At 53.2% G+C, this 14,934-nt stretch overlaps 1 protein-coding gene across 4 annotated transcripts in view; it reads right to left on the reverse strand.

The window, feature by feature from the left end:
• EPHB2 (EPH receptor B2) overlaps positions 1-4,889 on the reverse strand; it is a 210,052-nt gene extending 205,163 nt beyond the window's left edge. For 3 of the 4 annotated variants that reach the window (XM_016956078.4, XM_016956067.4, XM_016956064.4), the window contains exon 1: positions 4,685-4,846. In XM_016956078.4, the coding sequence (XP_016811567.2) occupies positions 4,685-4,745 (61 nt within the window). In that variant the 5' untranslated portion in view covers positions 4,746-4,846. Of the gene's footprint in view, positions 1-4,684 lie in introns of all 4 variants that reach the window. The other variant, XM_063804398.1, reaches the window with a different exon arrangement.
• Between the last annotated feature and the right edge of the window lie 10,045 nt (positions 4,890-14,934).

The raw sequence follows: 14,934 nt of genomic DNA on the forward strand, positions 1-14,934 counted from the left end.
ATGGATGGATGGAGAAATGAATGAGTGAATAAGTCAACTGGCTTTCAAATTCTACAACATTTAGGTTTTAAATCTAAGCCCTGATTTCCTGGCTAAGACAAATACATGAAAGCAGCCTCCTTTAAAAATGAGAAGCAAAAGAAACAGACATAAAAGGAAAACCAATTCCAAATTAATCCCATGGAAGGTCGCTGGGTCTTAGACAGGTAATGCCCCAGAGGTTGGCCCAGTAGGGTAGAGGTTGGGGTGGGAGAGTTGAGCTGGGGGAGGGAGGGAGGCAGGCTTCCCCCACCCCCCATCAGAAGTGGACTTGTCTACCTAGCACACAGTGGCTGCTGGCCCATCTGAATGCTCTGCTCCCTCTGAACTGGTCTATTCGTTATCCCCAGCACTTTCTTGCATCTCTACTCAAGCCATCCCCTTGGTATCTCCCTCCAGGAAGACCTCCTTGATTTCCTCTGCCAGATGGACTTCCCTCCATCTCCATATCATTCTCCCAATACTTATCACATAACACAGTATCATATATTCATCTGTTCATTCACTCAACATTCAATTCATTCCATGTTCCTCAGCTGACAATGTCATTCCGTTACTGAGCACCCGCATGGCTGGGCACAGTTCTAGGCACTGGAGATGTCACAGCAAACATGGCAGATGAAGTCCTGGAGTTTACAGTCTAGTGGGCAAGGCAGATGCCAAACAAGTCTTTGATGCTTCTTCAGGTGGTGATGGGTTTCATGAAGCACAACAAAGCAGGTGGGATGGAAAGAAGCAGAACTGGGTCTGTTTTAGAAGAGAGAATCAGGGAAGGCCTCTGGGGAGGTGGAATTTGAACAGAGCTCTTCAGACCAGAATTGTGGACACAAAAATGAGCCAGATGGGTCTCTGTCTTCAGGGAGCTCATAGTCTAGCCGGGAACTGACAAGCTGGCTTTACTGTGACTGTCCAGGACCAGATCTGGCTCATCTGAACGTCACCACACATTGCAAGTCAGTGATCTTTCCAAGCATGAATCTGGCCAGGTCCCTTGATAGCTCAAGAACCTTCAAGGGCTCCCTGCTGCCCTCAGCATTTGATCCAAACTCCCCAGCCTTCCATTCTAGCCCTTCAGGACCTGACCACCCCACTCCCATTCTCAGTCTCAACCCCCACTGCTGCCCTCAACACCCACCCTCCTCAGACACATCAAAGTAAGCACCTGATCATCCTGCCTCCATGTCTTTCTATGGACATATAGACATGCTATTTCCTTTTTTAGGTAAAATTCTCCACATCCTATAAGTTCTAAAGTCAACCTCTTTAACTCTTGAGAACACAGTTCGTTAGCATGACAGGTGGCTAAGAAAGTTTCATAGCAGGGAAAATGGGTGGTGAGAAAATGAGGCAATGCATAACAGCATAAAAGATGAAATAACCCTGTTCTGTCCCTCAAGTGCACCTGCCGCCCCAAGGGGGTCACAGCCTCCTCTGGGAAGCACGTTGGACCCCGTACCATGCTCTGTCTCTGTCTCGCCCACTCTTTTCCCTGTCAGCTTGTCCCGTCTCCTTGCCTGCCCCGGAGTCCAGCACCCTGCCAGCCAGAGAGGAAACTCTATCGATATTTGGAGAGCAAAGGAGGAGATGTAAGGAGGCTGTTTTCTCAAGACCTTGACCTTTGGATTCCATCGGCCAGGGATGGACAGGGTCTGCCACCGGCCTCCTCTCCTGTTGGACGTTTCCCCAGTGCTCTTCCATCCTGCTCTAAGCCGCCACTTCACATGCTCCATGCTTTCTTTCCCTTGGTCGGGGGGCGGTCTCACGGTTTGGGGGAGATGCTAAGCTTACCGTCCTAACCTAGAAACCCCCCGTATACACACACACTCTCCTCTCCCCCATTCCAAAGGCTGGAGCTGGGGATTTCCTGGGGACTTAACCGGCAGGACAGCCCTTTACGGGCTGAGGAGACAAGGAAGGAGGAAGGGAAGGAAGTGGTAGCCATGTGGCTCTGGGTTCTGGGAGCCAGAGGGGCCACCCTCCTACTGCTCCACGGCCCAGTCCTGTCTCCACAGACTGTGTCACCCTCAGGAGGACCCTGGTGTCTCCCAAATGTGCACAGGCAGCACCGCCCCCTAAATGTGCACAGGCAGCACCGCCCCCCAAATGTGCACAGGCAGCACCGTCCATCCCTGGCTTTGAAGGGGGACTTCTCCCACCCATCATCTGGTCTGATCCTCACAAACACCCCAGGAGACAGGCAGGACAGGCGCTGTCATCACCCTCACTAGACGGGGGAGGAAAATGAGGCTCAAAGAGGGGAAGTAGGGTGTAGACGATGGACTCTACAAGATATTTAGCCAGGCCATTTTACACCCAGAGAAACTGAGGCCCCCACAGGGAAGGGACCTGGCCCAGGGTCCCATAGTAAATGAGAAGCAGGCCCTCTGACCTCCACTTCACACCATCTCCCCATCCATTCGGCCAGCTCCTTATTAACCACTGATGGACTAACTTCCTAGTGTCCAGGGGGCAAACGGAAGAAGAGCCTGAGGCAAGCATTGGGGTGCCTGCTGCAGCCCTCCTCCCACCCTGCTGTGGCTTCCCTTCCCCACCCTGCCCCCAAGTGGCAGTCCAAGTAGCCATACCCTCCTGTGACGTCAGCGCCCACCAGCCCTGTGTCCAGGGCCAGGGTCCAGGCTGGCCACAGCCCACCAGATTCCAACCAGCCTCTGCCAGGGCGATGGCTGGACAGACGTGGCCCTTCCATCTACCCCAGAATAATTAAAAACACACCCAGGCCTCTTCCAACGAGAGAGGGGCCAATTTTCTTCCCCTCCAGCACCGCTGACTGCAACCTAAATAGCAATATTTATGCCAAGCTCCCCATAATACTGTAAACATCCCAATGTATAGCGGGCCAACGCATGAGTCATTTCCCCAAAGCCAGAGTTAATAAGTGGTACCTCAGCCATATTCCGCAGAGCTCCCGCCAGCAGCCAGGCCCCAGGGCTGCCCTCCACACCCAGGGCCCGTGGCACCCTCGGTGCCCCAGTGGCCCCACTCCGGGAAACCGCAGGCAGCCGCCAAATCCCCCAGGAGCCGAAGGACAGCTGCCTCAGTGCCAGAAACTGTGGCTGCCATCCAGGGACACCCCCCACCCCCTGACTGCGGTCACTAAAGTGCTCATTACCGAAAGAGAAACTGAAGTTGTAGCACAGGGTCCCCCACGACGCCTTTCCCAGAGGCCGCAGCCCCCACGCCTGGTCTGATATGCTTTTTTTCTTAGGCTGCAAGAAGGGAAGGGGCGCCCCACAACCCTAAAGTGGCCTGAGAGGTGCACACAGACATCATCCCTAAGCCCAAGGGAGCAGAACCCTGGAAGGGCTCACGCAGTTTAGGGGCAACAAAACCCAGCTGAGTGAGTGCTGGTTTCAAAGAAAGACCACAGACCTGGGTTCTATTTTTGTCACCCAACGGCCCTGGGTGAGACATCGGACTTTTCAGAGCCTCAGTTTCCCTATCTGTTCAAGAGAAGTAGGAATCATACCTACCTGTCTTCCCCGGAAGGTGTATTTTGAGGGATCCAACACACTGGTGGGCGGGAAAGCACTTTGTAAAGCTTAAAGTACCTTGTCAACTGTGCAGCACGTTGTAAACCACAGAGAGCTGCGTATAGTGCGAAGTACTTCATAAACTGTAAAGTGGTTTGAAAACTGTAAAGTGCAGTACACGTGAGAACCATTATTCACGTTCGCTTCTTGCCCTGCAAGCTCGGCCATTCCTGGTGGACACACCCAGACCGCACTAACTTTCCCTCCAGAGCAAGCTGGCTCGGGAGACCTAGCAACTACCCTTGCCCCCCTGGGGGTCGAGTGGTACCAATACACGAGGCCACGGGGAGAGGGCCCGCGACCCTGGCCAAGGCCAACACATGGCAAGAGCATCTGGTCCGGCCCCGGCGGCAGCTGGAGAGTTCCCGGGGCTCCAGCCGCCACGCTGAGCGCCGCGGCCGCGGGGCGGTGGCCGGCGGGGGTGCCCGGAGACCTTGCGCGGCGGAGAGATGCCCACAGACCCATCCCCCGCGCAGTCCTCTCGGGGAGGGGACCCCATTGTACGCCGCGGGCGATGGGCAGGCACCGACGCGGGGGCTGGCGCGCTCCCTTCCACTCTGCCAGTCCCTGCTCTCCGGGGCGCCGGGCCCCATCTCGGGGGCGCGGGCCGGGAGCCCCCACCCCGGCCGGCCGCGGTGCCTCCCTCCCTCTGCTCCCTGCCAAACTTTCCAGCCCCGACCGAGCGCCGGCGCCCCCCCCGCCCCCCGCCACGGCCGGGCCCGCGCCCCTCCACCCTGTGCGGAGCAAGACCAGGCCGGCGCGAGGCGGCTGCCCAAGCCAGGGGCGGCGAGCGCGCGTGGGCAGCCCCCCCAGCCCTGGGCGGCGCTCGCCGGGCTGGCTACAAAGCCTCGGCAAGATGGTCCCTTCGCCTCCTCCTGGCACAGTCAATCAGCGCCCGCCGCTCCCCGGGCGCCCGCGGGGCCCGCTCCTCCCGGCGCGGCCGGACACACCTCCCCGCGGCCACCTGCGCCCGGCGCCGGCCCCCGGGCAAACTTTGCGGGCCGCGGAGCGGAGGTGGGCGCCGGCGGCCGCCCGTGCCCGGCCGCTCCCCGCCCCCATCGCCCGCCCGCCCGCCCGCCCGCTCGCTCGCTCACCTTCCACGGCGGCGAGCAGCGGCAGCAGCAGCAGCGCGGCCCCCAGCCTCCGCAGAGCCATGGCTGCGCTTCCCGGGGCCTCGGGCCGCGGCGCCGCGGGGCCCGGACGGCCCGGGCGGGAGCGCGCGCCCCGGGCTCGGAGGGCCAGGGGGGGCGGCAAGGCGCGGCGCACACACAGCCGCCGCCACCGCGCAGCCAGCAGAATGAGCCATCCAGCCCGGGCAGAACGGGGACCCGGGCTCCGCCAGCGCTGGGCACGGCCCACCTGAGCCGCGGGCGCGGGGGGAGCCTCGCCAGGCCACCGCCCCCCGCGCGCGTCCCGGCCCCCGGCGGCCGCGCGCCGCCGCGAGCCCGGGTCCCCACACCGCGCCCGTAGGGTCACCCGGGGGCAGCGCGGGCGCTGGAGCGCGGCGACCCCGCGTGCCCGGGCCACTGAGACCCCGGGCTCCCCCCGCGCAGCAGTGGTCTCTCCCGGCGCTGTGGCTCCTCCAGATAAAGCAGCGATTTCAGCCCAAATGTTTCTCAATTTTTATTGAATGCTGCAAAGCCGGAGAGCGTCTGGCGCGGCTGACAGGGGCAGGGAGAGCGGACGGAGGGGAGGGCGGGGGAAGGGGCTTCCCAAAGCGGGGGCCGGCACTACCTGTCAGGGCAGGGAGTCCCACCCCCTCGCCTCAGCCCTGCCACCCGGGTCCCTGCGGCTTCGAAAGGGACCGAACTGCAATGAATGGAAAAAAAAAAAAAGGGTGTGTTGGGGGGGTGGCATCTGGGAACAAAACAGGCGGCTTTCCCAGGCACTGGGGCTGGGCCGGGGCCTCCGAGTGGGAGACTGGGCCTTGGCGCTACCCGAGGGCCTGGGGTGGGGCTGGGGGGAGGGTGGTCACTCGGCACTGGTGGGCTGGGCCCTGGCAGGCAGACCCCAGGCCTCCCCTCCCTGCCCCGTTGTTCTGAGCTGGCCCGCGAGCCCCTCACTGCAGACTCGTCTATCTCTGTATTAGATTTCTCCTTCTCTGTTGATCTTGCTCCCAGTGCAGTTTGGGGATGGGGTGAAGGAAGTCCATGGGTGAATCTGGGGAAAGCCCCAGCCACCCCCACGCTGTGGAATGGACTTGTCTGTGCAGCCGTGGTTTTGTGCATGGCCGTCCCTTCAGGGAGAACACAACCCTAGCCCCAACCCTGTGGGCCCTGCCCTGCTCTGACAGCCTTCATCACCATCATCATTAACAGACTTTACTGAAGTCTGGATGGTGGGCGGCTGCAGGGGGCCTGCGGCAATCACCCAGGCTGAACCCCTGGCGGTTGGGAGCCCACTCCTGACTGAGGAGACTTCATCAGGAGCTCGGAACTCTGTGGAGTGAGTGGAGGAGCCCAGTGCAGGAGCAGGTGGTTTAAGTCGAAGGCAGTTTAAGTCTATGCTACCCACATCTCCTGTGTCCCTTTGTCCCACATACTATCAAAATGTCCCAGCAATCCCTCCCCTTCAGTCCATACCAAGAAAATGGGGTACCACAGGCTTTGGGAATCCATCTAAGGTTTGGAAAGTTGGGTCGTCTCTTGAAGCTCCAAGAGTCCAGTTGAAATGGGTGTCATCCTGGAAGGCCACCAGGAGGAGGCAGCCTGGGAGGGAGACAGAACAGGACTGAGCAGGGAGAGAAGAGAAACAGGAGATTTCCCCCTATTAAGCCTACAGACCCCTCACCAGGGTCAAGAGCCAGTGGGGTGGGGCTGGCAGAGCCACTACCGTTCCTATTTGAGTGAGCAGGGGGAGAGGAGAAACGAAAGATTCCCCCTTTTAAGCCTACAGACCCCTCACCAGGGTCAAGATCCACTGGGGTGGGGCTAGCCTTTATTTTCAGTTCTTGCCTGTCAGACCTTCCAGGAGACCCAGGGTTTGAGGGACCCCAAGCTTGGCCCATCTTGAGGCAATCCTCCCTCTCCTGGACAGAGCAGCTCTAAGCTCTGGCACCCTCCAGTGCATCCAGGTGCTAGACACTTCCAAATTCAAGAAGTCATTATTGAGCACCTATTATGTACTGTGCAGATTCAGCTTTTTTGCTTTGTTTCTATTTCCTGGGACCCTTGACTCCACCTACCCAGGGCCAGTGGTTACTTCCTTTTTGTCTCAAAATAGGAAGACCAGTGACTCTGCTTTATTGAGGACATGGTACCAGGCACTAGGCTGGGCTTTGTTTATTTCTTGTCCCCCTTAATCTTGCCTACTCTGTGCACCAGGTGCTGATCTTTTCATATGATGAAACTGAGGACCAGATAAGTAATTTGTCCAAAGTCACATGGCAAATTGGGCTAGGATTCAACCCCATGTCCGTCCGACCGCAGTGCTGACCTCCTTGTACCTTTCACAGAAGCACAGAGCTCAGGGCTCTTCCCACAGCCTATTTCACAGATAAGGAAACTGAGGCCTAAAAAGGAAAGTGACTCACCCAACGTTATCTGATGAAATAGACATCTATCCAGGGCCTTTACCTGGCAAAAATAGAAGATTACTGATCATAATTAAGTTCCCCTTCTCTCACATCCTCTTCTCTCTAAACAGTATTTTATTCCCCATTTGGGGTGGCTGGGTTCTGCAGTCTGGCCAGGCTCTCCTCCCTGATTTCTTGGCAACCGCCTTTAGCTGTGCTTTTGTCCCAGCTGTGCACTCCACCTGGTTGCCTTCTTGGCTCTAAAGACTTGGATTCAGCCTCACCCCAGCCCCCACCAAGAGCTTAATTGACATTCCCCTCACCCCTCTCTGACTGACCTATTTGCCTATTATCTGTTCCCTGAAAGATAATCAGCCCCACATGGTCCATTGCTGGTTTCTCTGATGGATTGTTTCTGATTTGCACGTTATCTCTACAACTCCAGCCGACTGTGAGCTCCATGAGGGCAGTGCCTGGATGCAAAACTATACTGTACACTGCCAGGGCAGGAGGCCCCAGGGAGCATCTGACCCAATCCCCTCCTCAGCAGAGGAGGAGGCGGTTTAAGCTTCATTTGTCTAATGACAACAGCTACTCGAATTTGCAATCACGCTTTAACAGTTTACAAAGCAGCGTTCACACCCATCAACTCGACTCATGCTAATTCAACCAGCCTATCCTGTGAGCCAGCCCGGCAGCCAGGGAACGCCATTTTTCAGACAGGGAAATTGGGGCCCAAAGAGGGGCCACTTGCCCAAAGACATGTGGAAGGTTTGGGGTTTTTTGTTTGTTTTTGGTGCAGCTGGAGTGAGGCTTCAGTGACCTGTCTTGTCTAGGTCTCTTTCAATCAGAGTTGATTGACAAACATTAGTTGGGCACCTCCTGCATACCAGGCACTGGGGAGGCAGGGACGCAGCTGTGGATCTGCCAGACAAGGCCCTGCTCTCTGGGAGCCTACATTCTGCTGCAGAGAGACCTATATAGGGACAAGCTAATAACGATAATGGTAAGTGCGAGAAAGATAATGACCAGGGTGATGGGGCAGTGATTGACGGAGGGCAGGGGGCTGCTCTGGCCAGGGGAATCAGGGAAGGCCTCTTAGGCAACATGGCAGCTGAAAGCTGGACAGCGAGGAGTCTACCATGCCAACATGTGGGAAGAGAGCTCCAGGTGGAAGAAACTGCAGAGGCAAAGGCCCTGAGGTGGGAACACACTGGGTACCCTCTGGGAATAGGAGCTGAAGTACGGCAATCAGCTGGAGCATGGAGGAGGTTACGTCAGGGAGGGAGAATATGGATTGTAGTTTAAGCTCAATGGGGGAGTCATGGAGGATTATAAGTTGAGACTGGATAGATTGGAGGTAGAGGAAATAGCATGAACTCGGCTGAGCAGGGCCTGGGGGACCCCATGTGTTAACCCATGCCACCATCCTCCCGGTCTGTGGGGCTGGGCTGGCCTCTAGAGCCCCTAGATGGAGACACCAGGGGCTCTCTTAACTTGCTTCCCTTAACTTGACTCCCTTAACTCCCTAGCCCTCCCTTAACTTACGTGTTACCTTGGGCAGGGTACTCACCATCTCTGGGCCCCACTTGCCACAAATGCCAAATGAGGGCATTGGCCAAGGTGGTTTCTCTGAGGCCACTTTCAGCCCTCTCTTTGTCGTGGATTCAGTGGGGGCAACAGGACCTTGGTGAGGATCTCAGCCATACCAGAGGATGCCAATGATCTCTAGGCTCCCTTTGCTTTCCCTGAGGCTCCTTCTTCCTGAGGGGAAAGGTAGTGGGGCTCTTGAAGAGGGGAAACATGTTACACTGAGTGGCAGAGCCCAGAGAAAACATAGAATACACATCCCCTCTCAGTGTACCCAAGTCTCTGACTCCCATCCCAGTGGCTTTGCTGACTGATGCAGGATTGATGGGGTCACATGGCCATTTGTGGGTCAAACCACCCCTACAGCCAGTGCCAGGCCAGGGGGAATTTCTTTTTTTTTACTATGTATATTTTTTATTATGCTTTAAGTTCTAGGATACATGTGCACAACATGCAGGTTTGTTACATATGTATACATGTGCCATGCTGGTGTGCTGCACCCATTAACTCGTCATTTACATTAGGTATTTCTCCTAATGCTATCCCTCCCCCTCCCCCCACCCCACAACAGTCCCCGGTGTGTGATGTTCCCCACCTTGTGTCCAAGTGTTCTCATTGTTCAGTTCCCACCTATGAGTGAGAACATGCGGTGTTTGGTTTTCTGCCCTTGTGATAGTTTGCTCAGAATGATGGTTTCTAGCTTCATCCATGTCCCTATAAAGGACATGAACTCATCCTTTTTTAAGGCTGCATAGTATTCCATGGTGTTTATGTGCCACATTTTCTTAATCCAATCTATCATTGATGGACATTTGGGTTGGTTCCAAGTCTTTGCTATTGTGGATAGGGCCTCAATAAACATACATGTGCATGTGTCTTTATAGCAGCACGATTTATAATCCTTTGGGTATATACCCAGTAATGGGATCACTGGGTCAAATGGTATTTCTAGTTCTAGATCCTTGAGGAATCGCCACACTGTCTTCCACAATGGTTGAACTAGTTTGCAGTCCCACCAACAGTGTAAAAGTGTTCCTATTTCTCCATATCTCTCCAGCATCTGTTGTTTCCTGACTTTTTAATGATCACCATTCTAACTGGTATAGATGGTATCTCATTGTGGGTTTGATTTGCATTTCTCTGATGGCCAGTGATGATGAGCATTTTTTCATGTGTCTATTGGCTGCATAAATGTACAGAGACATGGCTCAAATTCTAGTTCTGTCACTAGTTGGCTGTGTGACCTCAGACAGGGCTCTTCCCCTTTCTGGGCCTGAGTTGAGAGCCCCAGATCTACCTTCATGAAGCTCATGAACCAGCACTGTCCAATAGAAATATGATCTAAGCCCCACATATAATTAAACCATTTCTAGTAGGCATATTTAAAAAAAAAAAGAAATAGGTGGAGTTAATTTTAATATATTTATTAACCCAATATATCCAAAATATTATCATTTCAGCATGTAATGAATGAACCATTTTACATTCTTTTTTCACACGAAGCCTTTGCAATGTAGCATGCATTTTATATTTCAGCATAGCTCAACTTGCACTAGCTACATTTCAAGTATTCAATAGACACGTGTGGCTGGTGGCTAGTGGCTACCATTATTGGATAGCACAGATACAGACACTGACGGCAATAGTTATCCTAAGGAACTCAAAGTGCTGTTTAATAGAGGTTGTCCAAACCTTCTGCGGGCACAGAGGAGGGAGTCACTACTTCTGCTTAGAGAAGGGGAGAGGGCTTCCTGGAGGAGGTTACATTTAAAAGATAAAAAAATGCCTTGATAGCTAATCCTCTTTCTTCCCACTTCCAAGAAAACTTTTCTTTCTACCTTATGATAAAAGAAACACATACTTATTGTTAAAAATAAAGAAGATATAGAAGAGATAAGAAAGAAAACAAAAACCACCTCTAATCTCCACAGCCTGAGAGCCACTACTAATATTTTGATCTGTTTCCATCCAGGTATTTTTTTTTAAGGCACAAGTATTTTGCATGTAAATATAATCTTGCTGTCTGTATGGTGCTGTGTCCTATTTTTTCCCACCCAGCACCATGGAGCGAGCATTCCCTTGGGTTGTTAAAAACCCTCTGGAAACATCATTGCTAACCACTGTGTACTATTCCAGGGGGGTGATGGGCCGTGAAACCAGAAACTCTCCTGCTTTCCCACTTCTCCTGGAGGTACCTGCGAACCCAGCTCCACTTTGGATGCCCCTCTGAGCACAGAGGCTGCAGGGAGAATGGAGAGAAGCAACCAGGAGGGGAGAGTTCCCTGAAAGCCACCCTTTGCTTGACTCCTCACTGTCAGCCCTGGGTCTTTGTGACTCAGAGCTGGAGGAGGCTGGGCTGGGCTGCAGCTCCAATTAGCCAGTCTCTTGACTGCCACCTGGTGGTCCTGGAAGTGAATGCACCCTCTAGGAGAACCATCAGGGAGGTGGCCAGAGGCAAGAGGTGCAGGGGTCCTGGGTTTCCACTTTTGACCCCTGGCCCTGCACCCCACTTCATGACCAGCCTTCTGGGAAAGGGGTCATCTGAGTTTTCATTCTGGAGAAGGGCTTCCCTCCTGCTGTCATTCTAAAGGGTCGTAGCTTGGGGAGAGGACTGCCTGGGTACAAATCCAGCACCACCTCTTATAAGCACGGAGTCCTCAGGCTAGTCTACTTTTCTGTCTCAGTCTCCTGATCTGTAACATGGACTAATAATAGTGCCTATCCCCTAGAGCTGTGAGGCTGAAATGAGATAATCCATGTGGACAAGCACGGGGCCTTGTCCACAGTACATGTTCAGTGTTTTAAATTATTTAATGTCAGAGGGAAATTAAGTGCAAAGTACAAGGATGAATCTTATTAAATCTCATCCTGTTTCTCTGGTTCTCTGCTCTTAACCCTTAAGCCCCTTTGATGGAGCCACTTTCCTGCTCACAAGTCTTGAATGCCCCCCTACTCCCCCCTGCAATAAATATAAACTCCCTAGCCTGGCATTCGAGGCCCCTCAAGGACGGGACCCAGCCCACCTTCCCAGTCTTGTCTCACTGTTCACCTCCAGGTACCCTCTGACCCAGCCAAACCATTGTCTTCAGGTCTCCAGGAACTCCTCCATTTTCTCACCTCCACTCTCTCCTCATGCTCAGCTTCACGCTAGACCACATTTCTCCCCATCCTGTCTTCCAGAATTCTGCTTATCCTCCAAAGACCTCATCACAGACCAGCTCCTCAGGAATCCTTCCATAGACCCACACCCCTTCTGGAAACCTCCCCAGCCTGCTGATGACACACACCTCAATTTTCTTCATCCTATGTTCTTGCAAAGTAGCCTTGTGGAGCGGAAAGAGTGTGGCCTTTGGAGTTAGGGAAGGGATGTGTTAGAATCATGCATGATCTTGAGCAGGGAGAATACTCAACCTCGTTAAGCCTCAGTTTTTTTCTCTCTTTTTTTTTATTTTAGAGATAGGTCTCACTCTGTTGCACAAGCTGGAGTACAGAGGCGTGATCATAGCTCATTGCAGCCTCAAACTTCAGGGCTCAAGCGATCCTCCCACCTCAGCCTCCAAAAATGCTGGAATTACAGGCATGAGCCACTGCACCCAGCCCTCAAATTTCCTTATTTGTCAAGTGGACCAGATCCTTATAGGTTCGTGATGAGCATAGCATGCGACGACACACAGAAAATACCTGGCATTAGAGAATACCTGTGAAATGTCAATTTCCTTTCCCTGCGAGTTCATGCCCCATCCATACGGGAAGCTGTCCTAGGGCAGACTACATTCTGTTCACCCCTGAATCCAAGTCCAGCAAAGGGCTTGACACATGGGCACTGACTAATTGCTTGCTAGAATGAATGGAAACTTCTCTCCCACCAGTAGAAAGAACCTTCTTGGCATAGGAAATAAGTGGTAAAATGCTACCCAGTAACTGTGAGCCATGTAGCTCCCAGTAGCTCCATTACCACGTGGAGCCAAAGACTCACTTCCTCCTGGGAGCTGGGAGGGCCTGGCTTGTCTAGCTTGTAGGTGAGGCTCCTGGTGGGTGGGTGGGTGTCTAGCTTGCAGTGGGTAGCCTGTTTCCACAGTCTGTTCCCACCCATCATCTGCTTTAATCCTTGCAACAACCTTGTGAGCCTGGCAGCCCTTTCACTTTACAGTGGAGGAAACTGCAGGCAGGAGAGGAAGTGACTTAGCTAAGGTCGCTCAACAGACTCCTGAATGCTGGGCTGGGAGCCAGGTCTCCCAATTCCCCAGATTAAGGCCTTTCCGAAGCTTGTAGCTATGATATGGTTGCAAAGGCACTGGATTTAATGTCAGGAGAAACGAGTTGAAATCCCAACTCAGCCCTTTACTTTCTGTGTGGCTTTGGGTGGTTGTGTAACTTCTTGAACCTCAGTTTCCTTGTGGCCAGGGGCCCTGTTGGAAGATGAAAGAAGCCAGGAGATGGGAAACACCTCTGTCAACTGTGGAGTGCCGTATCCAGGTAAAAGGTTGTTATGTTGTTACGGTTGTATACTGAGCCTGATATGGGATACTTTGATCTTTGCGCCCCACAGGAGCACACAGAATTTTATGGCTATTCCCCTGGCCGACCGTTTCCCAATCTGCGTCTCTCCTGGAGTTTGATAATGCTGTTTTGATGGGTTCCTGGTAACAGAGGTGCAGCAGGGTGGGGGAGCTGGGCGAGTGAGCTGGGTGTGGAGGCTCTGAAGGCCAGGACAGCTGTCCCCTATCCGGGTCCAATCACAGAAAAGATCCAGACTAGGCTGGGCACTGGGGTTGGGGACACATACAGAAGGGTAAGGCACAGGTCCCATTTTTTAAGGACCCTGGATGTGAGAAGAAAAAAGTCATGGAACTGGGTGTGGGTGTAGCTAAGCTCTCTGGAAAGGTTTTAGCTGATTCACATTTAAACAGGACCAGGCAAAGAAGACGTTCTGGAAGTGTTTGCCAAATGGACGCGTGGATGGATGGATGGATGGTTGGTTGGTTGGACAGACAGAGAGGAGAGGACATGATGATAAGCAGGCAGGCTTCTAGGAGGTAGTGACATGTGAGCCATGATGATTCTCTGGATTGCAAGAAATTGACTAAGGAGTTTTTGGAAGGACACATAAGGCAATCAAAAACCAGGAATCTCTACTTTGTGATCAGGACTTACTGGAACCCAGCCAAAGCCTTAGGGGGCCTGAATAGGACTTGTAGTTATTGAGAATCAAAGGCATCTGTAGCCACTGAGATAATGATAATAATAACAATTACTGGCTAGGCGTGGTGGCTCACACCTGTAATCCCAGCACTTTGGGAGGCCAAGGTGGGAGGATCACTTGAGGCCGGGAGTTCAAAATGAGCCTGGGCAACATAGCAAGATCCTGTCTCTACAAAAATAAAAATAAAAAAATTAGTGGGGCGTGGTGGTGCACACCCATAGTTCTAGCTACTTGGGAGGGTGAGGTGAGAGAATCCCTTGAGCCCAGGAGGTTGAGGCTGCAGTGAGTTATGATTGCACCACTACACTCCAGCCTGAGCAACAGAGCAAGACCTTGTCTCAAAACAAACAAACAAACAAAAACAAAACAAAACGAGTTGGTGCCAGGGGCAGTGCTGAGCATTTTACAAACATCATCTTATTCACTGCCCCAAATTCTCTTAGGATGCTTGACAAAGACTCTGTACCTTCCTTCTCTTGGCAGGTTGCTCCCTCTCAGTACCCACCTCGTCTGCCTGACTCTTTCTGTGCCATTCAGGAGAGACTGGGATTGGCCCAGTCAGCACCTCAGCCCAGTGTGGGTGGAGTACCACCTGGGCCCCTGGCCAGTCCAAAGCCCTGCTGACTTTGGGTCTCCTAAGAGAGGGTAGAGTCCTGGCCAGGGTCTCATGGTGGGTTGGAGCAGTGTCAGGAGTAGAACTCAGATGTCCCAGTGCTTTTCTATCTCTGCATTCAGATGGGAACAGGCATTTGGGGTCCAGGAGGGGAACTGAGATAAAGGAAGGAGAAGGAGCTTTGAGGGTAGTGAGCCTAAACTTCTCAGCCTTCACAGATGTTCCTTGGATAGACTCTGTTCCCAGGAAATAGGCCTCAAAATGTTGAGGTGAATTGTGCCTATAGTCAGTTTTCAACCCATGTTCTTGATATTGATGATGACAGAATGCTATCATCTATTTTTTTTTTTAAAGGAGTTTCAGTCTTGTCACCTAGGCTGGAGTGCAGTGGCATGATCTTGGCTCACTGCGACCTCTGCCTCCT

Source organism: Pan troglodytes, chromosome 1, assembly GCF_028858775.2.
Source record: "Pan troglodytes isolate AG18354 chromosome 1, NHGRI_mPanTro3-v2.0_pri, whole genome shotgun sequence".
Lineage (NCBI taxonomy): Eukaryota > Metazoa > Chordata > Mammalia > Primates > Hominidae > Pan > Pan troglodytes.